This window comes from Labrus mixtus, chromosome 9, assembly GCF_963584025.1.
Source record: "Labrus mixtus chromosome 9, fLabMix1.1, whole genome shotgun sequence".
Lineage (NCBI taxonomy): Eukaryota > Metazoa > Chordata > Actinopteri > Labriformes > Labridae > Labrus > Labrus mixtus.
In genome coordinates, this window is record NC_083620.1 from 10,364,202 (window position 1) to 10,388,002 (window position 23,801).

Below are 23,801 nucleotides of genomic sequence, written 5' to 3' on the forward strand. Positions count from 1 at the left end.
ATATTCAAGATTATCAAAAGTGTGTCCCAAACCGACTCCCTTAATAAATCTGAATATCAGGAGGAAATATCTGTTTAGGGTCCTCCTCTGAGTTAGGCTCCTCCTCTCAGTTGGGGTCCTCCTCTGATTAGGGTACTCCTCTCCGTTAGGGTCCTCCTCTGAGTTAGGGTCCTCCTCAAAGGTTAGGGTCCTCTTCTGAGTTTGGGTCCTCCTCTGAGTTAGGGTCCTCCTCTCAGTTAGGGTCCTCCTCTGAGTTAGGGTCCTCCTTTGAGTTAAGGTCCTCCTCTGAGTTAGGGTCCTCCTCTGATTAGGGTCCTCCTCTGATAAGGGTCCTCCTCTCAGTTAAGGTCCTCCTCTGAGTTAGGGTCCTCCTCTGAGTTAGGGTCCTCCTCTGAGTTAGGGTCCTCCTCTGAGTTAGGGTCTTCCTTTGAGTTAAGGTCCTCCTCTGAGTTAGGGTCCTCCTCTGATTAGGGTCCTCCTCTGAGTGACATGTCGGTCATAAAAAGCTCTAACGTTGGTCTTTCATTCAAATAAAAAATAAAATCTTTCCCTATGCGCTGGAGAAGAAGAAAAGAGTCAGGAGCTGTGATTTATCTCAGAGACTTTTATTGATGCTGCTTTAAATGAGAAACGTGACGTTTTTATTATCACACAGTCTCACTTTTATTACAGTCAGCTGATAATCAGCTGATCAGAGGTCAGCTAATGTTCTGGGTCTCAAGTCTGAAACTGACGTGGCCGTGGACCTGGACCAGTTTAGAGACTGTGGAGGTCTGAAAGTCTCTCTGCTGGTTCATTTTCTCCTGGTCACTTTCTGACTGGAGGTAGTTTGTCCTTCTCCAGCATCCGTAACGTCTGTCGGACTCCTTTCTCCACCCGACGGAAGTGAAGCCTCTTCCAGAGACTCTGCTGCTGCTGCCGGCCCCACTCCAGGTCCCTGAGGAACACCTGCACAGAGGAGGCGGAGCCTGAGACTTTTAGGGGTAAAATGCAGCCATACTAGGGATGTAACCATTCATACAACTCAAGACATGATTCACGATACCATTCTCTCTTATTTTACAAAATGAGACAGTAGACAGAGGATGACTGAAACAGATTCCTTTAGGGGCTCTAACCTGATCGTCAGAGTGGTTTGATCTTTTAACGTTTTTTTTCTCTCAACAAGGGGAGGTGATTGGAGCTTCTCATTGTGGTGTGGATTAAATGCTGCATCATGTTGGTTGTGCTCTTTGTGTACTTCCCTGTCTTCTTTTGCTCACAGTTTTTGTCTCGTCTGTTATCTTCTCACCTCTTTTCTTTTCTGTCTCGGGAAAGCCAAAATACTTCCACACCTCCAATTTAAAAGATGGTGGTGCGTCCTCAATTTCTAAATCTTGCTCTGCAGCTGCTGACGCTAACCATATTATTGTTTCATTTTTCAGAGTACCGATGTGAACCTTGACTCCTTTGAATTGATTTATCATTATCATGTATATATACGATTCATCTTTACATCCCTGACTCATTCTGTTTGTCTTGCAGCTAAAAACCTTGAACATGTTGACAAGTCCTTCAGAGACAGTGACCCTCACCAGCTTGTAGACGTACTTCAATCCTCTCTCCTTCATAAATCCCCTTCACCCCCCTCTCCCTGATTTTACCTTGAGCTGCTGTTCGACCCGCTCTCGGTCCCAGGAGGACGCGTTCTCTCGGATCACGCTGAGGATCGGGTGCCAGTCCTCTGACAGGTCAGAACCTTCGGTGACTGAGGCCAGGACTCGGACCCGCCGCCCGCTACCCCGCTGACTCTCTGGAACGCCTCGTACATAAAGGGACTGCTTCCCCACGTCGCTGAGAGGATTCAGGTACAAACTGCACACAGACACCAGATCAGTCAGTCTCTCTGAGCTCATAAAAATACATTTCAGAATTATTCTGTTAGAAAATGTGATTCTCGCAGGTCTGCTCACTGCACGGTGTGGATGCTGGGATGTTCCCTGCAGGCGTCCACCAGAGCAAGGGCGGCGTTGTCCCCGATATTGTTGTACGCCACGTTCAGCTCCTGCAGCCCTGCATGCTTCTGCAGCCGGTCAGCCAGCTCCAGGGCCCCCTCGTCCCCCAGTCCCGTGTGCATCAGTGACAGGTGGATCAGGCTCTGGTTCTCTGGCAGGGCCTCCAGCAGGGTGCGGGCCCCTGACTCCAGCAGAGGATTGTCACACAGTCTGCAGAAAGATCACACGGGGGTAATGAGACACCAAACAGACGACAGCACAAAGAGGCCGCTGGATCTAGAAACACCTTCAGTCTGTCTGAACAGGAAGTGAAGTTTTATTTTCATGCTGAATGTTGTCTGAACAGGAAGTGAAGTTCTGTCTGAACAGGAAGTGAAGTTCTGTCTGAAGTTTTTTCATGAGTCTCTATGAAATTAGTTTCTGTGATATATGTACTTCCTGCAGCTGCTTCACAATAAAAGCCTCTGCCAGGTGACAGTTCGCAGATTCATGGCTTATGTTTAGTTTTGGTCTACTCATCATGTTTGATATTTAAATTAAAACAGGCCTCATGGGAAGTGTAGGCCCGGAGAGTCTTTGGTTTGATGCACGCTGAAGATTTTCATCCTGTGATCATTTCAGTTTAATGACACCTTCAACATTCAAAGTCATAATAAAGAATCAAGGATTTCTGTTCATAGCTCCTAAAAGTTCTCCTTCAGCAACAAGAAAATTTGAAACACGCTGCAGCATGCAGATTAGAGGAATAACATTATGTATCATGCAGAGACATACTATATAATATCATGTAGAGTATAATAATAACATGTAGAGTATTATAACATCATGTAGAGTATAATAATAACATGTAGAGTATTATAACATCATGTAGAGTATAATAATAACATGTAGAGTATTATAACATCATGTAGAGTATAATAATAACATGTAGAGTATTATAACATCATGTAGAGTATAATAATAACATGTAGAGTATTATAACATCATGTAGAGTATAATAATAACATGTAGAGTATTATAACATCATGTAGAGTATAATAATAACATGTAGAGTATTATAACATCATGTAGAGTATAATAATAACATGTAGAGTATTATAACATCATGTAGAGTATAATAATAACATGTAGAGTATTATAACATCATGTAGAGTATAATAATAATATAATGTAGAGACAGAGATATCTGAATCGTTTGACAGCTCAGAGTTGACTGATTCACTTTAAACTCTTCTTTGGGGACGTTGCAGTGATTTAATGAAATGTTAAAGGTTAAAGGTCAGTTAAAGGTCAAGTTATTACTGTCAGCTCGACAGCCATCATCATGCACTTCCTGTTTCCATGACGACAAACAGAAAAAATAAAAGGGATGACCTCCATCAGTTCATCATCGTGCGTCGTCTAGTCTTCCAACACAAAGTAACAGAGACCTTCAGATTCCTAAAAAACCTTTAGAGTCCCTGTGAGTGTGAACACCTGATTCACGATCACATGACCCAAATGCTGAGTGACCTTAAAGACACGGGTCAAATACGTCACTTTATCTCTTAGGTAGTTTCATCAGAAAAACATGACCTGAACCTGTTTGAGAAGATAAGGACAGTCTGTCCCTCACAGGAGACTGACAGGTGGAGGGGCGGGTTTCAGGAAGCGGAGAAAGGAAACGAGTCCTCTGCTACGCTAACAGAGAGGATTGGTTGAAAAAGTCTTACTTTAGGAATTTGATGGAGGTCTTTGGGTCGAGCAGCAGATCTCTCAGTAGGATGCAGGACTCAGGACCAAGGCTGTTAAACTGCAGGCTGAGGACCAGACACATACATGCAAACACACACACACACACACGCAAACACACATACACATGCAAACACACAGACACACACACACACACACACACACACACACACACACACACACACGCAAACACACATACACATGCAAACACACAGACACACACACACACACACACACACGCAAACACACATACACATGCAAACACACAGACACACACACACACACACATGCAAACACACACACACACACACACACACACACATGCAAACACACACGCAAACACACACGCACACATGCAAACACACACACACACACACGCAAACACACACACACACACACACACACACACACAGACACACATGCAAACACACACAAACACACACGCAAACACACACGCAAACACACACACACATAAACACACACACACACACACACACACACGCAAACACATACACACACACACACACATCCAAACACATACACACACACGCTGCATCAGCAGGGGGTCATCGATCCTCAAGGCTCATACTGCAGAAGATTAACAATCTGAGACTGAAGTTACAAATATTTCATCACACACACATAAACACACGCACATTAACACACACGCACATAAACACACACGCACACAAACAAACACACACACATACACACATGCATACTCACACAAACACACACATTCACACATAGACATAGACCCACACACACACACACACACACAGGGTCAGAGTCTCACTTGAGGTCAGTCACGTGTCTAAAGGCGGGTCGCAGCGTCTGCAGATGGTCGTGAGTGAGGAGACACGAGGACAGGTCCATCTGTTCCAGGTGATAACTACAGAGAGACAGAAAACACAACTAAGGATGTGTCTCATGAGTTATAATAATTACTTTATTTATATAAAGCACCTTTTAAGGAACGAACAGGGCCACGCCCATACAGCTGATTGGTTAATAAAAATGTAATAAACCATTGTTATTAACCAATCAGCTGATGACTGATACTAACCAATCAGCTGATGACTAATGTTAACCAATCAGCTGATGTCTGATACTAACCAATCAGCTGATGACTAATGTTAACCAATCAGCTGATGACTAATGTTAACCAATCAGCTGATGTCTGATACTAACCAATCAGCTGATGACTAATGTTAACCAATCAGCTGATATCTGATACTAACCAATCAGCTGATGTCTGATACTAACCAATCAGCTGATGACTAATGTTAACCAATCAGCTGATGTCTGATACTAACCAATCAGCTGATGACTAATGTTAACCAATCAGCTGATGTCTGATACTAACCAATCAGCTGATGACTAATACTAACCAATCAGCAGATGACACAGACACTTCAGAACCACTAATTACCACCCAGCTGTACAGGTGTGAGCCCACAGTGTACCTGGCAGGTGTGCATGAGAGCACGGAGCTCAGGATGAAGCACTTGAGAGACGTCATTCGGATGTTGGTGAGGCGGATGGTCCTGATAGAGGCCAGAACCTCAGCGGTCAGTCTGGGGTTCTGAAACTCGTACAGGAGAACCAGCAGGTCCATGAGCTCCTCCGGGGGCTGAGGTTTACTTATCTCTAGAACAAAATTAGATTAAATATCTTTGTTTTTGTTTTCTACATTCAAGGCTCAGCACATTCAAAACAAAGATGTTGAATCGACTTCATAGACAATCTTTGTGCAGCCTCTGTTTCTGTCGTTTTTGGTTCGTCTGTTCATTCTGATGTCACAGTAGCGTCTCATTTGGGGTATCACGCCTCTTTGGTTAATGCACTGTTAGTGTTTTATGTTATGAGATAGTTGTGGCATTAACCATCTTTAAATTAGATATGCCTTTTAAACTGTGTTCACGCCTTTTTAAATCAAAGCACACGGCAGGACTCAGAATAACGGCGTTTACCTCTGACCAGGTACTTCCTGAGCGCTCGGGTGATCTGGACCACAGTAGCGCTCTGAATGCTGCAGCCCAGCTGCTGAAGGAGGACACGGTTCTCATAATGCAACAGTCCTCCCATAAAGATGGGGTAGAGCTCAAAGGGCTGACCCTCACTGTACTGCTGCAGCTGCGGCCCATGGACTCCCAGCAGGCTTTGCTCCACCTGGTCCAAGACGTCCTCGTTCTCACTGTCCTCAGTGCGGAACATCTCGGACGCCATCGTCCTGGCTATGCTTCCTTTGTTGTAGCCGCTGATTTTGTCGTAGAGCTTCGGGAACAGCTTCAGGAGGTTGAAAACGGCGAAGATCTTCAGAGGGATGAACTTGGAGAAGATGTTGACGATGGTGCTGACGTCTTCGCTCGCCTGACCGATGGCCACAGACACCTGCCGGGTCAGCTTCTCCAGAGCAGATTTGTTCTCTCCCAGAACCACGTAGAGCGCAGCGAGGTACTCCTGCATGGCTGGGACAGCGAAGACATAGCGCTGCTCGTCGTTCTCACCGTCACCCTTGGGTAAATGTTTCCTGCTGTCCGAGCAGGGTGCCAGGAAGAAGTCCAGCACGTCTGTACGGAACATGGTGAGCTGACGCAGCTCCTCGTCCGTCTTGGTTTCACCTCCGATCCACTGCTCCAGCTCCTTCTCTGAGAACGACATGCGTTTGTACGTCACGCAGTCAAACGCCAGTTTCCCAAGCGTTCGGACGACGAACAGCATCAGAGAACTGTGGTTCTCCTGGAGTTGAACATTGGTCCCTGTCTTTGATTCAAGCACCTCCCCCCCAAAGTTGAGTCTGAGGAAGCTGGTGTAGATGCCAGTGAGCGTGCGGATGGGCGCCTGACTGTCGGTGAAGTGCAGGAAGTGTAAGGTGGCACAGGTGAGCCAGCAGTAGGAGGGCAGGAAGCAGGCGGCGGCCAGCTGGCTCTCTCTCTGTAGGTTTAGGTACAGCAGCTCGATGAGCGCCTGAGCCTCGTGGTTTCGTGCCGTCTCCCCCGTCTGCTGCAGGAGGCGGCTGGTGAAGTACGCACGCTGACGGTCCGGGTCATTAAAGCCGCAGATCTGAGCATAACGATTCACGTATTTCTGAGGGATCCGGTCCCGAGCGGACAGCCTGGTGGTCACCACGACGCTTGCCTGTGACAGACAGGATGACCAATATAAGTTAAGTATGGGGTCCACTCAGTCATCAGAGCTTTACACGTTGGGACAGAATCTTTACATGCCAAATTCTGCAGAAACATTTTACATGTACACAGAAACACACCAACACATGCATGCAGAGCAGAATTAGGCAGATACCCACTGATCATTAACATTCACAAGAGAACACTCAACTTTTAGAACCACCTGACATCCAGCCCCACAGACACCCTCCACTCCAAAGCCCTTCAGACTCAAGAGCTGAGCCCAGAAAAGAGTCCCCTATGTCAGTTGGTATAGAGGCTAACTGTCCCCCGTCAGACCCAGTCTGAGGCTAACGGCCCCCCGTCATACCCAGTCTGAGAAGCCTCACACCAACACTGCTCTCCAAACACCAATCAGAGTCAAACACATAACAACATGTAAAGAATCTGGAACACTGGAAAGAAGAAACTAAAAGCCAAAGTAGATTAGAATGTTATCTGGCCCTAAACAAAGATTATGAATGAGCAGACAGGAAGACACAAAAACCATGGCTACCAAAAGAAAACAGAACATGTGGTCACTGTTGGACAGGTGAGGTGGAGACAGAGATGCACTTTCTCCTACATTGTAAAACGTTTGATGAAACGAGGAACTTTTATTTTAACAAGTTGAACTCTGTCATCACAGATTTCAAAGAGCTCAGTGAGCTCTCCAAAATACAAATACTCCTGGGAGAAGGAGACAGGGCATATCCTGCTGCCAAATATGTTTTAACATGCCACCACACACACACACACACACACACACACACACACACACACACACACACACACACACACACACACACACACACACACACACACACACACACACACACACACACACACACACACACACACACACAGCAGTATCTCCCTGTCTAAAGGATGTTTTCTGGATGTTAAATTAAATATTGTGTGACCGCTGCAGTTGAGGAGAATTCATTGTTTGTATGATGAGCTGCAACATTAAAAACAAAAAGTCACTTTGGGCAAACCTCCACTAGAGGTGCTCATGGCTGCTTTTTACACAATGACAGACACCTGATCATATGTGACGTCCAATCAGCTCTCAGAATGACTCTGGGGTCGGGACTCACCTCAGGCAGCAGGTACTTCCTGAGCAGGTTGACCACAAGCACACCTGGGGGCAGCGGCTCGTTGGGATCACTGCAGAGCTCTGAGGCTCCGATCCTGAAGTTCAGCCTCATCTTCTCCATCCCGTTAAAGAGGAAGAGCACGTCCTTGGCCTGTTCCCCCTCGCCGCTCAGCAGGGGGTGCTTCCTTAGGTGGAGGTACTTCCTGCTCACCAAGTCCCGTAAGGAGGTGGCCCTGTGGGGGGGAGGGGCTACAGATGAACCCTACGATGCAGTAAGTGATCTTCTTATATTACTGATATATAATATGATTATTTATCTTATATTATATTGAATATCTTTCAGTTATAATATCTAACTCTATGTAATTTGCATTATTTAAACCGTATAACCTCCTCTCTCACTTTGACAGCTGTCCCAGGTCCTCACAGGAGAAAGGAACCAGCAGCTTGAACTGGGTCAGGGTGGTCCCACTGCACCAGTCCAGGACCAGTTTCCTGACCAACGTGCTCTTCCCTGTCCCCACGGCCCCGTACAGGAGCACGTTGAGGCCCCGGCCCTCGCAGCAGGAGGCGGCGGGGTCGAACAGCTGCTCCACGGTGATCGTGGGTGTGGAGGGACCTAGTGTTTGGAGGGGGGAGCAGTGCAGAACTGTTCTGTCCTCGGTCTTTCTCTCCAGGATCAGGGGGTCCACGTGCATGGTCTCTGGACTAAAGTAACCCCCAAACTGTTTCTCCTCCTGGGGTAGGTGACTGAACCACAGGAACAGTTTCCTCCTGTGGACCTCTATGGGGTCTCCTGAGGTACAAAAACAGGGGTGGGGATCTTTAAGTGGATTCACACCTGCTGACTTGTTAATGTTTCACTAAAATGTGCCAATACTTTAGATTCAGAATAAAAGAGGCAGAAACAAAGGTAACATCACAGACACCGACCCTGATGAAAAGAGACATTTAAAGACACAGAACCTGCTGCCTCCGTCTATTCTACGTTCTATTATGTCAAACACATGTTACAGCCTGTTTACCTGCTGCAGACGTTACAGCCTGTTTACCTGCTGCAGACGTTACAGTCTCTTTACCTGCTGCAGACGTTACAGCCTGTTTACCTGCTGCAGACGTTACAGCCTGTTTAGCCACTGCAGACGTTACAGCCTGTTTAGCCACTGCAGACGTTACAGCCTGTTTAGCCACTGCAGACGTTACAGCCTGTTTACCTGCTGCAGACGTTACAGCCTGTTTACCTGCTGCAGACGTTACAGTCTCTTTACCTGCTGCAGACGTTACAGCCTGTTTACCTGCTGCAGACGTTACAGTCTGTTTAGCCGCTGCAGACGTTACAGCCTGTTTAGCCGCTGCAGACGTTACAGCCTGTTTACCTGCTGCAGACGTTACAGTCTGTTTACCTGCTGCAGACGTTACAGTCTGTTTACCTGCTGCAGACGTTACAGCCTGTTTAGCCGCTGCAGACGTTACAGCCTGTTTACCTGCTGCAGGCGTTACAGCCTGTTTACCTGCTGCAGGCGTTACAGCCTGTTTACCTGCTGCAGACGTTACAGTCTCTTTACCTGCTGCAGGCGTTACAGCCTGTTTACCTGCTGCAGCACGTTGTCAAGTTGAAAACAGTATGAAAGCTTTAAACAGATTCGTGCGTGGGTTACCCATGCTAACCTCCTAACCCTTACCTGGTTGTGTGGTGGTGCAGCAGAGGGTCCTGCAGTGATAGGCAGCAGCCGGCCACAGTGAAACCTCCACCCTGCTCTTCAGCCTCCATACTGCCAGCAGCTGACTCAGCTGGCGCCTACAAAACACAACAAACACACAGGTGTGACCTGTTTTTCACAGTTTTTATATGAAGCAGATCTGCAGAGACAAGCTGGAAAGGTCACTACAATCACAGAGACAGAGAACTCACCTGGCAGATAGAACGGCTGCTTTAAGGCTGTGTGCAGGTTGCAGCAGGTAAAGTGACATGCCTCCAAGGCACTGACATTTATGCAGCATAAAAGATTACACCCAGCAGCAGCAGCAGCTCGTCTAAGACGTGTTTCTTCCTGTTTGCACGTCTATAAACTAGAGTCACAGCTTTTTAGTAACCTAAAAACCTTGTCTATAATCTAGAGTCACAGCTTCTATGTCACCTTGTCTATAAACTAGAGTCACAGCTTCTGTCACCTCATCTATAAACTAGAGTCACAGCTTCTGTCACCTTGTCTATAAACTAGAGTCACAGCTTCTGTCACCTCATCTATAAACTAGAGTCACAGCTTCTGTCACCTCATCTATAAACTAGAGTCACAGCTTCGATGTCACCTCGTCTATAAACTAGAGTCACAGCTTCTATGTCACCTCGTCTATAAACTAGAGTCACAGCTTCTATGTCACCTCGTCTATAAACTAGAGTCACAGCTTTTTAGTAACCTAAAAACCTTGTCTATAATCTAGAGTCACAGCTTCTATCTCACCTTGTCTATAAACTAGAGTCACAGCTTCTGTCACCTCGTCTATAAACTAGAGTCACAGCTTCTATGTCACCTCGTCTATAAACTAGAGTCACAGCTTCTATGTCACCTTGTCTATAAACTAGAGTCACAGCTTCGATGTCACCTCGTCTATAAACTAAAGTCACAGCTTCTATGTCACCTTGTCTATAATCTAAAGTCACAGCTTCTATGTCACCTCGTCTATAAACTAGAGTCACAGCTTCTGTCACCTCGTCTATAAACTAGAGTCACAGCTTCTATGTCACCTTGTCTATAAACTAGAGTCACAGCTTCTATGTCACCTCGTCTATAAACTAGAATCACAGCTTCTGTCACCTCGTCTATAAACTAGAGTCACAGCTTCTATGTCACCTTGTCTATAAACTAGAGTCACAGCTTCTATGTCACCTCGTCTATAAACTAGAGTCACAGCTTCTGTCACCTCGTCTATAAACTAGAGTCACAGCTTCTATGTCACCTTGTCTATAAACTAGAGTCACAGCTTCGATGTCACCTCGTCTATAAACTAAAGTCACAGCTTCTATGTCACCTTGTCTATAATCTAAAGTCACAGCTTCGATGTCACCTCGTCTATAAACTAGAGTCACAGCTTCTATGTCACCTTGTCTATAAACTAGAGTCACAGCTTCTATGTCACCTTGTCTATAAACTAGAGTCACAGCTTCGATGTCACCTCGTCTATAAACTAAAGTCACAGCTTCTATGTCACCTTGTCTATAATCTAAAGTCACAGCTTCTATGTCACCTCGTCTATAAACTAGAGTCACAGCTTCTGTCACCTCGTCTATAAACTAGAGTCACAGCTTCTGTCACCTCGTCTATAAACTAGAGTCACAGCTTCTATGTCACCTTGTCTATAAACTAGAGTCACAGCTTCTATGTCACCTCGTCTATAAACTAGAGTCACAGCTTCTGTCACCTCGTCTATAAACTAGAGTCACAGCTTCTGTCACCTCGTCTATAAACTAGAGTCACAGCTTCTATGTCACCTCGTCTATAAACTAGAGTCACAGCTTCTATTTCACCTTGTCTATAAACTAGAGTCACAGCTTCTGTCACCTTGTCTATAAACTAGAGTCACAGCTTCTATGTCACCTTGTCTATAAACTAGAGTCACAGCTTCTGTCACCTTGTCTATAAACTAGAGTCACAGCTTCTATGTCACCTCGTTTATAAACTAGAGTCACAGCTTCTATGTCACCTCGTCTATAAACTAGAGTCACAGCTTCGATGTCACCTCGTCTATAAACTAGAGTCACAGCTTCTATGTCACCTCGTCTATAATCTAGAGTCCCAGATGTGTGTAGTGTTAACATGCTCAGGTGAGGTTCATACAGATCTGTTAGTCAGCTGATCTCTGAGCCTCAGGATCATCAGGAACAGGTAACTTACCTTTGCAGTGAGCTCATCCTGCAGTTCTGTCTCTTGATGTCAGGGGGTGCTCTGTGGAAAACAGTTAGCATACAAACTTTAAGGCCCTTAAAGGCGGCTTGTGGAGAGAGTGCGCTCTGAGGAGAGATGTTTGGATGTGTGCATGTTCACCTCGTGCATCCTCACAGATCTGACTCTAACCAGTTCGTCTTTCTTTACTCCCTAAACATAGCGCCTTGAAAAGGTGCAAGGTGAACAATGTGAAGAGATGAGGGTTATATATGCGTTTCATACAGTGAAGCTTTAACATGGACTCACTGCTGAAGCCAGCCTCAAGTGGACCTGAAGGAACTGCAGTTTGTGACACTTAATTTCCAGCCTCAAGAGTTTCCCCTCAATTTAAAGGTACAGAAAGTACAGAAGGTACAGACACCCTTTTGACGTCATAATTAAACTTTGAATGTTTTCAAATAGACAGAATATAAAAAAATATGATTCACGGTTACAGCCTGATTTTAGGATTGTTATTATTTATAATAAAAACATTAATATTATTTACAGTATTTTATTATTATTTTTATTATTTATAATAAAAACATATTATTTACAGTATTTTATTATGATTGTTATTATTTATAATAAAAACATATTATTTACAGTATTTTATTATTTTTATTATTATTTATAATAAAAACATTAATATTATGTACAGTATTTTATTATGATTGTTATTATTTATGATAAAAACATATTATTTACAGTATTTTATTATGCTTATTATGACGTCACAGCGAGTGACCTCGACTTATTTATATAAACAGAACAGAATGTATGAATGAGCTAACTATGCTGCAGCTGTTAGCCTGCCAGCTAACGAAAGTTTATGCCGACGTCCCTGCGGAGAGGTGCAAACAGGTGAATATTAAAGTAAGAAAGAAGAGTAAAATAAAGAGTCATAAACTTACACACTAAGGTGTTGTCGCGCTGCGTCCTTGTCTCCCGTAGGTCTCTGTTTCCGGTCATTAACGTTTACTTTACTTCCGTCTGTAGTTTGAATTATTAACGGATTCTGTCGGTAAAATAAATCTGATCTCATCAGCTGTTAGATTTGTGTCAGATGTAAAGGTGAGGTTAGTCGCTGCTGAGAAACTGTACCCCGGAAATACCGCTTCACAATAAAAGTCACCTCTTTCTTCTTCTTCGTTTACTTTAAAAGTAGTCAGCTCGTGTTGAAAGAAGACTTTCGCCTCTTGCCGTGCCGGAATAAGAAGCTCTCTAAAGCCCCCATTTAGTTAAACATTATTTATTAAATATATATATTAAATAATAAAGAGTGAAATAAAAAACATTTAAAGTTTCTGTTATTCAATCTAAATTATTTTGTCTATTTACAGAAAATACACATTAAATTATCTTTTTTCTTCCACTTAAATAAAAACTTTAACTTTAATGATATAATGATAATTTAATATATTATAATTACAGTTTTTTTCGATTGCTATGACAATTTTTTCAAAAACAATTTTTCTAAACTCTTAACACACCAAAACACAAAATTGGCAAAACAGTTAATTTCATGCTCAAAACCACCCATTGTAAACTAAACTCTAACACTCATTTTCAAAATACAATAATACACAAACACATTACACCATGTCCACCAAAACACTGTAAGCATGTCTCAAAATCAAAAAATCTTCCAAAACACTAACACATGTTGACTTTCAACAGGAACATTTAGTCAATCATAGCACAATGTCATAAAAAACACTAACATCAGATGTAATAATATAAACTGCATTACTTTACATGTGTCAGGTCTGCCCTTATACGATAGACAGTATAATGTAGTGATCATAGATTGTGTTCAGCGCTGCATTTTCTTTTGAAGCCTCTCTACATTTCTGTTTTGTTGGGTTAAGTAAATGCATGTATTTTGTTTCTTTTGCTGCAGGAATTCAAAACAAAAAAGGAATGACCCATATCAGAGTAGCTTTATAAAATGTATGGTTTATGAAAAGAAGAAGACAGAGACAGAATTGCTGCAGTAAAGGTTGTATTTCATTGTCAGCAATCACCATGTTGAAAATGGCAAGTTCCTGTTCTTCATTTACAGAACAGTAGGTGCTTTCCTCTGCCCTCTGAGGGAGGTAGATGTTGAATCCTGAGAGAGACAAAATACAGTTACATATTAAAAACCGGAGGCTTACAGTAACTGTTATACAAGTTAAAAAATATTTACACTTTGCAGTAGGATAAGTCATTATATAATATCCTTGTTGGTTTCTTGAAAAATCCGGACAATGGATGCCACTGTGTCCCGGCTGGGATTTGGCTGAACTCGTTCACCAGCCTCTCTGTATGATAACCTGGTTTATGACATGGTCTATGATAGTAGCTCTTATTTAATCAGTTACCCTATCTCTGGTCCTTCTTTGAGCGCCACCAGGCTTTCTAACTTGTCTCCCTAAACCTTGTCCTCATCCATTCCTCTCCCTTGCCGTTGTCCCCCTCCTCTCCCATGTCCTGGTACTCGTCTGCACTTTGACACCCTGGACACTTTATACGCTGACACTTTACTCATTACACTGTTTACATTTTCCACATTTTGAATATTTATACTTTTCTTTTTTTATCTTATCTTACAGTATATTTCTACATTTACTGTATGTGTATTACTGTAGTAATTTTTGAGTGTTTATGAATGTTTTTTTTAATTTACTTTCTTTGTGGTGCTCTGTATTGTTTCTTTTCCACACAAGGTCAGTCCAAAGATGTCCTTTTTTACTGTATAACATATGGGCATGCGAATGAAAGAACCTCAACCCCTGAGTGTGTTCCTATGGGAATCAGCTGGGATTGATCTTTTTGCATAACTTCAATCAGCTGTTTCTCAGTAGCAATGGAAAAAAATACAGGGGATATATATGTGTTTCAATCTACAACATGAACAGCTGTTCACTTAGATTTTAGCCTATAGGTTAGGTTTAGAACATGATGTTATCTGTTCTGACATACAGTGAGAAATGATTGGTAGATTTGGCTGTAAAAATCCATTGTTTTGGTCTTGGTTGAGCTTGTGTGTAAAAGAAATTCAAGCAATTTAAATTTGTGTTAAATGTTTGTATTTTGTGTCAAAGCAACAAGAAATGTGTTAATTGCATAGCCTTCAGGGACGGATGTTGTGCTAACTGTGTTAAGAGTTTAGCAAAAAGTATTGAAAAGTGCCATAGTAATCGCAAAAAACTGTAATGAAATCATCATGTTTCTTCACTTTGTCTTTATATACGTTTAAATTCTGTTTTATAATGAAGATAAAGTTTAACTTTAAATGAGGATAAAATAAGTTTATATAATATTAAAGACAAATAGGAATATTGGTAAATGTTCTTTTTAATGAATAATAAAATTATCTTTTGAATTATGTGTCATATTCTTCCATTTTTTCTGGTGTTTATATTTTTAACAGTGATAAATAAATAAAGTTTATTAAATGTGGAGTGTTAGCACCACCTGCTGGTCCACAGAAGTAGATACAAATAAATAACTCGTCTTTAGAGTGACAATAAAACTAAAAGAATAACGAGCTGAGACATTAAGGAGGATTTTATTTGTAGATCTAAAAAGTTTTAATGAGAAGAGTTCATTTCAGTTTGAGTGCAGTTTTAATAAATAGGTAGGTACTTTATTAACCCTTTGCAGGAAATTACATTGTCACAGCAGCAACTGAAATCACAGTCAAGACACCTCACACAAAAACAAACAAATATCATTTAGACACATAAAAAACACTAAGATCAGTTTAAAAAAAAAATAGACTAAAACTTCTGAGTTATAAATAAAAGATATCCTACAAATGTAATTAACCTCTAGTGTACAAAAGTATCCAGTGTGCAGAAATCTGAGTAAGTGTATTCATACATAAATAAATATAAATAAATATGAGTAAATATGGGTACATGTATTCATTGTACGTTATTCTCCATTAAACAGTCTGATGGCAGTTAAGAAAAATGACTTCCTGTAGCGTTCAGTTCTGCACCCCGGGGTGATCAGCCTGTGACTGAACGTGCTCTGTTGAACCACATCGAGTAGTGGGTGTGCAGGATTTACAAGAATGGATTTGAGTTTTGAGAGCACTCTTGCCTCTGTGACCTGCTGAAGGGTTTCCATTTCAGTCCCAGTGATGGAGCCGGCCGTCCTAATCAGCTTGTTGTTTCTGTTTTTGTCTGCTGTGCGAGCTCCCTCTCCCCAGCACACCAAAGAAAAAAGCACTAGCAACAACAGTCTGATAAAAGGTGCACAGAAGAAGCCTACTGATGTTAAAAGACCTCAGTGTCTCAAAAAATAAAGCCGGCTTTGTCCCTTCTTGTACAGCTGTATTGGAAGTCGGATGTGTAGAGAGCAAACAGGAACGGAGACAACACGGTGCCTTGTGGGGCCCCTGTACTGCACAGGACTCTTCCAGAGACACAGTTTTGAAGATGCATATACTGTTGTCGGCAGGAAATATAATCCATAACCCAGGAGACGATTTCTGACCTCACCTGCATCTTCCTCGTCTTTTCACCAAGAAGCCTTGGCTGTATCGTATTGAAGGCACTCAAAAAGTCAAAAACATGATCCTTACAGTTGCGTCAGATGTGCATGGGCTCTCTGCAGCATGTAGATGAGGGCATCATCCACACCGATGTTAGGCTGAAATGTAAACTGAAGAGGATCGATGTATGGAGTCACCATGGACCTGATGGAGCTGAGGACCAGCCTCTCCAGGGAATTCATTACGTGAGAGCAACTGGCCGGTAGTCATTGAAGTTAGTTGGGTGTCTCTTTTTGGGAACAGGGACACTGCAGGTTGTTTTCCACACTTTTAACAATAAGGGTAAGAACATAAAAACTGTATCTTCAATTTTATACTGAATTTATTTTGGAAATTAGCATATTGCTAGAAAATTAAACTTTAGATTTTAATACAAAAATAAAATTTGGTTAAACATATGTGGCCGAAAAAACATTCTTGTCGCTTGTCAGCAGCATGCAGGGGGCTGTGCTGACGTCGCGCAAGTGTCTCCCCCTGGTGGCAGCTTTTGGACACATGACCGCTACAGTGCGCTCTCCGTCTCCTCCTGGTGGCAGCTTTCCGTTGAACATCTGACCGCTACAGTGCGCTCTCAGAGGCTTTTGAAAGGAAACAATTAAAGATATGAAGAAAAGCAATAAGACAGGGAGAAACAATAAAGAGAAAATGACTAAAATAATAAAATGTGAAATATTACATTGATAAGAGCAGTAATATATTCAGAGTCAAATATACAGGTGAACTGTAGAGCAAAGGGAGCATGATCCAACAATAAACAGAGCTATTCATGTGAGCATGAGCTTGAATCATCTGTTAAAAGCATTACTGTTCCTCTCTCGATTATTTTTATTAAAAATAATCAAAAGGTTTTACAAAACTGTATTTCTTCAACATGTCGCCTTATTTTAGAAGGTAATATAACTTATTATTGGCACAAATTTATATTCATAACTCTCTAGGCTATGTCTTATTCTGAATGTGGCCGGAAACAAACTCTTGTCGCTTGTCAGCAGCACGCAAGGGGTGTGACGAGTCACGCAGAGGCTGGCTGACATCACGAAGGCGCTGTGACGCGTGACGCAGCCCGGCTGACGTCACGCAGGCGGGTTGTCAGTGGTGCTTGAAGCTGCTGTCAGCCTCCATTCCCGCGGACAGCCTCAGCAGCAGCGCAAGATCATCATCAGCAGCAGCAGCAGCAGCAGCAGCAGCAGGACACTCAGCAGAAGCGCAAGATCGTCAGCAGCAGCAGCAGCAGGACCCTCAGCATGGCAGCGGAGGAGCTCGCAAACAAGCTGCAGTCGCGGCTGGTGGTCAAGCAGGAGGATGCGGAGCCGAGGCCGGAGCCCGCACTGAGCCCGCAACGATCCAGACCGCAGGAGCCCGATGCTGCCTGCGGGGAATCCGCCTCCGAGCTGTCCGCCATACTGAACCGCAGGCTGGACATCAACCAGGGAAACGCCGCTCCACGACCGAGCCGAGTGTTCAACCCGTACACCGAATTCAAGGAGTTCTCCCGCAAACAGATCAAGGACATGGAGGCGATGTTCAAGCGGTAAGACTGTGCGTGACGCGTCTTCTGTTTGTGCGTTATAATCCCTTTGATAATACACACCTGTAATACACACCTGTAATAAACCGTGACCCGGACCAGGGGCGGATTTACACTGAACAAGCAGGGTCAGAAGCTCCTGATGAGATTAAGCTGCTGCTGCTGACGTGAAGCCTGCAGGTGAAAGCTGTGTGTGTGTGTGTGTGTGTGTGTGTGTGTGTGTGTGTGTGTGTGTGTGAGTGTGACTCACTGCAACGGCAGGGCCTCTGTGCGGTGACTGGGCTGCGGTGTGTCGTGATCACGATCATTCCTCTTCACAATTCAGTTTATTATTTATTTTAAAGAAAATATATTCTAATGAAAAACTCCATGTTTATATTTAAATGTAAGATATTATTGTATTTAAATGAAAGATATATTATTATATTATATTTAAATGTAAGATATTATTGTATTTAAATGAAAGATATATTATTATATTATATTTAAATGTAAGATATGTTATTATATTTAAATGTAAGATATGTTATTATATTTAAATGTAAGCTATATTATTATATTTAAATGTAAGATATGTTATTATATTATATTTAAATGAGTCATTAATGATCTGTTATTTTGAATTATTTTAAGTTTATTTTAGAACTTGTTATAAAAATGAGTTTATTCCCCATCAGCTGCAGCTGTGAAGTTTAGACATTAAATCATTCCAATCTATAATTAATAATTGAATAAAGTAACATCTGTGACATCTGGACTAAAAATTAAATTTATGACATTTCAAATCAAATATATTTCAGTGATGTCATCGAGGACATGAAACATTCACTTGACTCTTACAGCGCCACCTTCAGGTCACTGAGTGTCTGTTTGTTCACCTCTGTAACCAAAGTGTGTGTGTGTTTGTGTTTGTGTGTTTGTGTTTGTGTTTGTGTGTGTGTGTGTGTGTGTGTGTGTGTGTGTGTGTGTGTGTGTGTGTGTGTGTGTGTGACTCACTGCAGGGGCCTCTGTGTGGTGTGTCGTGATCACACACATTCCTCTCCACAGTTCTCAGTTTATTATGATTTTAAAGAAAAAATATTCTCCATGTTTATATTGAAATGTTTATATTTATATTATTATATTATATTCAATTGTAAGTGGAGTAAACGATGAGTCATTAATGATATTTCAATATTCACACACACGACTCTGACTGACCTTTCAACTCCTGTCACTGGACTTCAAAATAAAACATTTTTGTGTTCATTTCCTGTCCGTCAGTCCGTAATGAAATAAAAAAAAAATTCTGTCGTCGTGGATATTCCCCGAGCGCTCGTCTTCCTGCAGCAGGAAATTATTGAGTGACATTAAACCAGCTGAACAATAAAGACCCCCGGACAAAAAAACAAACTGCTGATATAAAGTCACCATATATGGACCAAAACACGAAAACTATGAACAACTGTTTTGGACACTGGAGGAACTGCAGCTGTAAAGTTAGACATTTTAACATGGGGCTCTATGGGGACTGACTCACTGCAGGAGACAGACTCAAGTGGACACTGGAGGAACTGCAGCTGTGAAGTTAGACATTTTAACATGGGGCTCTATGGGGACGGACTTACTGCAGGAGACAGACTCAAGTGGACACTGGAGGAACTGCAGCTGTAAAGTTGGACATTTTAACATGGGGCTCTATGGGGACTGACTCACTGCACTGGCAGTACTGCAGCTTGTGACACTTCTGCATTGATTTTCCTGGTTGCTGCTCGTGCAGAATATCTTGTTTTTGTTTTCATGCAGAGGATTAAAGTGTTGTGTGAGGTTTCTGTTTGCTTCTCCGGTCAGCTGGTTATTGAAGTCGAACCCTTGAGTAAAGTCAAACACCTCTTGTCCTCTTGACCTCTTCCCCGTTAGCTGTGGCCTGGCGGTTAGTCAGATGATGATTGCTGCCCTTTCCTGACACTATGCTCATTGTGTGGATTTGATTTAAACAGTGGCTGTGGACAGGCTGGATTCTCTCGCTGCATTTCGACACAGCCTGGTTTCTAATCTCCAAACTTGTTTGTCCTTCAGGAGGTTCAGTTACGTCTTTCTCAAATCTCTTCAGTCTTATTTCTGTGGCTGCACTGATTTCATTCACTCAGTCCACATTCCCGGGGGGCATCCACCGCCTGCTGACCCACTTTCCCTCCACTCAGAGCTGTGGGCTTTGAGGCATATTTCAAATTACAACATTTCATCAAGCTCTAATCGACTGAGAATTTTAATCAGAAAGAGCATGTTTGGAGTCCTGTTAGATTTGGTCTTGTATCCTGCCTGATGTTGGAGAGTAACTTGAGTTCTGTCAGGAATAGCACAGTCTTTTCTCTCTACATTTGGCGTACTGAAACACATTAGAGAGCTCTTCTGGCTGAGCTGAGCTGAATGGGTCGTAATGGGGGGAGATGGAGAAGAATACGAGCAGAGAAAGTGAGTTCCCTCGTGCCAGAAGTTCAGGCATCTATAATTAACAAGGAAGCTGCAGAACAATGCGGCTCAGTCCGGACTTTTTCAGGCGACGTGGCATCAGGTCACTCTCAAATGAAGCAGCAAATCTCTTAATTGTTTGAGCTTTTGGATTTGAGCAGCAGTTTAGTATCAGTCCTGTCCTCTCAAACCCTTTGTTTCTGTGTGCGATCAATGTTCTGATGGTTTCCTTCAATCCAGAAAGAAAACTGTTGTTTCTTTCACACCTGAATAAACTTTCAGGAGTGACTAGGCTCAGACACAAAACTCAAAGAGAAGTCCTAGTACCAAAAGGTTGCCAACGTATTTGAGCATTGTAGACATTGCTCGTTCTCTTTTGGCTTTTTTTTTTAAAACTGGTGGTCATTAAAATAGTTTGTATGGTTTTAGATCAGGTTTTGAAAAGTATTGAAACGATTTTATCCACCATCCATCTCAAACAGACTCAGCCTCTTTTCCTCAGCTGTTCATGTAGTAAACATGTCATGTGGCTTTTCCACTAATTACAAGTTTCCAAATACTGCCGACCTCAACATTCAAGTTGTAGTTATGTCAGGATACACACACAGACTTCACACACTCCATCTACACCACACACACACACACACACACACACACACACACACACACACACACACACACACACACACACACACTACTAAATCCAGTCCAGTCTTGCTGGTGGGGGTTAGGTTTAGGGCTCACTGTCAGGAATCTGTGATTCTGTGAATCTGCCCTTTAGGCACCACGGGCAATCTGTACCGTGCCTAAGCACGCTTCAGCCCTAAAGTCCAGTTCGTTTGACCAGTGTGACCGCTGTACACTTCCTCAGCTCTGGCACACTTCAAAGAGGTGTTCTTCATCACGGTACACTTCATGCACGAGCACAAGCACGCAGGTACACAACGCTGACGATCTTCATTCAGAAGAAATCCTGACTCAAAATAAGCCTCATAGTCAGTAAAGTAGCTGTCATGTTCTCTGTGAAGGAGGGGGGGCAATCGCCAGTGTGACCGCGCCCTTAAATTCAATCCGTTCTGACTCTCCGATTCTATGGCTACGATCACATTCATTCATTTAATTAAAATAGTAACGATTCGATTTGATGTGACAAGAGAAAAGAACATTTCACGAGCATAAGGTAAGAGCGTGGCGCTACTGAAGGAACGTTATGGGGGGCATGGGCGACATAGGAACCCTGGGCTGTAGAAGTCAAACATACGGATATTTAAAGATAGCATAGCTAGCATGCTGAAATGTTGGTTATGTTTATGGTTAAAATATTTTCTTTGAATGCAGTAAATTTAAGAAACATGTTAATAGACACAAGAAGGACAAAGTTCAGCACAGAGTGTCTTTGTGTGTCTTCATCTCAGGAGAGCTTCATTTGGGTTGCACAAGGTCTTACAAAAATGAAAAGAGAACAAACAGGAAATGAATAAACTGTCATGAATAAATGAAAAAGATAATGTGGCTGGATTGTGAACATACCACAAGTGTTGTGTAAGTGCTGCGTGCGGGGCTCGTGGTCCGATGGAAATACGCCCTGCTGCAGCCTCTGGCATTCCTGTGCTCCCACCAAGTGAGCCAAACTGGTCCAGGCTGCCTTTGTGTTCCTGACAGAGACGCTGTGCCAGGAGAGGAAGCCCCTCTCCTCCCTCCCCACCCCCACATTTAATCAGCCCATAATGCAAATGAGGCCTAATTCTGATCACTTCCAGCCTGGCTACAAATTGTCACAACGAAAAGAATTCAAATGAGTTCAAAGCTCAGCTGCAGAAAGTAGACAAGAAGTCTTTTCCCATTGGACAGTCGAATCCATGAACATAGCCTCATGGGGCCATGTGTGTTTGTGTGTAATATATATATGTGTGTGTGTGTGTGTGTGTGTGTGTGTGTGTGTGTGTGTGTGTGTGTGTGTGTACAAATAAACAAATGTATTTCCTGGGATGTAGACTTTAAAGACTTCAAAGATACTGATCAAAAATATTATTTTTGACTTGATGTTCAATCTGAGTACCAGTATCACCGGTTTGATAAAACAAACAGATAACCATCCTGTTGTCCTGGTTGATAATAATAAGTTAGAACGTTAAAGTAGACATCCTTTAGAGGATGCTGGATCCAAAACAAACAGCCATATAGAAGCAAAAAGATCTGCACACCAGAGCTTCCGTTAAAATATTTATTTAGCAACAAGTGACGTTGTAAACACAGCTAGGTACGCAGAATTTGAGCTTGTTTTAAGGTTTGTCTGTTTTGCCTGTAACTTAGTCCCATGGATAACTTTGGAGGTGCTGACCTCTGCTGGACGTCCTTCCATTGTTGCCCTTTGTTTACTGTGTCAGGTTCTTCTTCTTCATTCAATGGTGGGCTACACTATGTCACACTACTATGATGTCACACTTTTACGTAACTGACATGGCTATCGCCATCAAGCTTAAACTCTGCTTAACAAGTAAGGGTACAGTTGGTTGTGGAAACACAAGCTAGATCAGGGTTTACCTACCAAACTTTACCTCTTGGTGGACATGGGGCTTTTGTGAGCCTCAGAAGAGGGACAGGAACAGAGGAGGGTCAGGAACAGAGGAGGGACAGGAACAGAGGAGGGACAGGAACAGAGGAGGGACAGGAACAGAGGAGGGTCAGGAACAGATGAGGGACAGAAACAGAGGAGGGACAGGAACAGAGGAGGGACAGGAACAGATGAGGGACAGGAACAGAGGAGGGACAGGAACAGAGGAGGGACAGGAACAGATGAGGGACAGGAACAGAGGAGGGTCAGGAACAGATGAGGGACAGGAACAGATGAGGGACAGGAACAGAGGAGGGTCAGGAACAGATGAGGGACAGGAACAGAGGAGGGACAGGAACAGATGAGGGACAGGAACAGATGAGGGACAGGAACAGAGGAGGGTCAGGAACAAAAGAGCCTCTCTGTTTGAATAAGTGAGTAATACACCTCAGTGTTTCCCCTACCATTACATTAGGGGGGCGACCTCTGAGACCAAACAGATTTAGATTCTGGATAAATAAACAGATATCTGAAAAATCATATCTGGCTTTTAAAGTCTGTATCAGGGCCAACATGGATCCAGGGCTCGGACTGAATTGGATGGATTTAGATTCCAGGTGTGTTTTTATGATGCCACCATAGTGTAACAGGGTTAGGATCTAATGAGCTAGAATGAATCACATGATGCAAACAATCACAGGTTTTGCTTAGCAGTAGATTTTTTTTGTTTCCTCTCCGGAGACTGCAAGTCTGAGGTAGATTTTGTGGCCTTTTCCAAAACAATGACTTGGGTCTCCGCCTG

The 23,801-nt window shown here is 42.9% G+C and overlaps 2 protein-coding genes across 3 annotated transcripts in view; one reads left to right on the forward strand and one right to left on the reverse strand.

Annotated features, from left to right (window-relative positions):
* Positions 1 to 584: 584 nt before the first annotated feature.
* nlrx1 (NLR family member X1) lies at positions 585 to 13,043 on the reverse strand. 2 transcript variants are annotated; one of them, XM_061046196.1, is made up of 12 exons: positions 12,832 to 13,043; positions 11,888 to 11,938; positions 9,677 to 9,792; positions 8,397 to 8,790; positions 7,996 to 8,227; positions 5,699 to 6,866; positions 5,192 to 5,375; positions 4,522 to 4,617; positions 3,707 to 3,793; positions 1,953 to 2,204; positions 1,644 to 1,854; positions 585 to 948 (listed from the first exon to the last, which is right to left on the reverse strand). In XM_061046196.1, exons 1-12 carry the CDS (start codon positions 12,960 to 12,962, stop codon positions 808 to 810), a joined length of 3,063 nt encoding a protein of 1,020 aa, XP_060902179.1. In that variant the 5' UTR covers positions 12,963 to 13,043; the 3' UTR covers positions 585 to 807. The 2 variants fall into 2 exon arrangements, with proteins under 2 accessions (XP_060902179.1, XP_060902180.1); XM_061046197.1 differs by lacking the exon at positions 3,707 to 3,793.
* Positions 13,044 to 17,531: 4,488 nt separating this feature from the next.
* Positions 17,532 to 23,801, forward strand: part of efhd1 (EF-hand domain family, member D1) — an 11,294-nt gene continuing 5,024 nt past the window's right edge. The window contains exon 1 of the mRNA XM_061046198.1: positions 17,532 to 17,997. Within this exon, the coding sequence (XP_060902181.1) occupies positions 17,711 to 17,997 (287 nt within the window). The 5' untranslated portion in view covers positions 17,532 to 17,710. The remainder of the gene's footprint in view (positions 17,998 to 23,801) is intronic.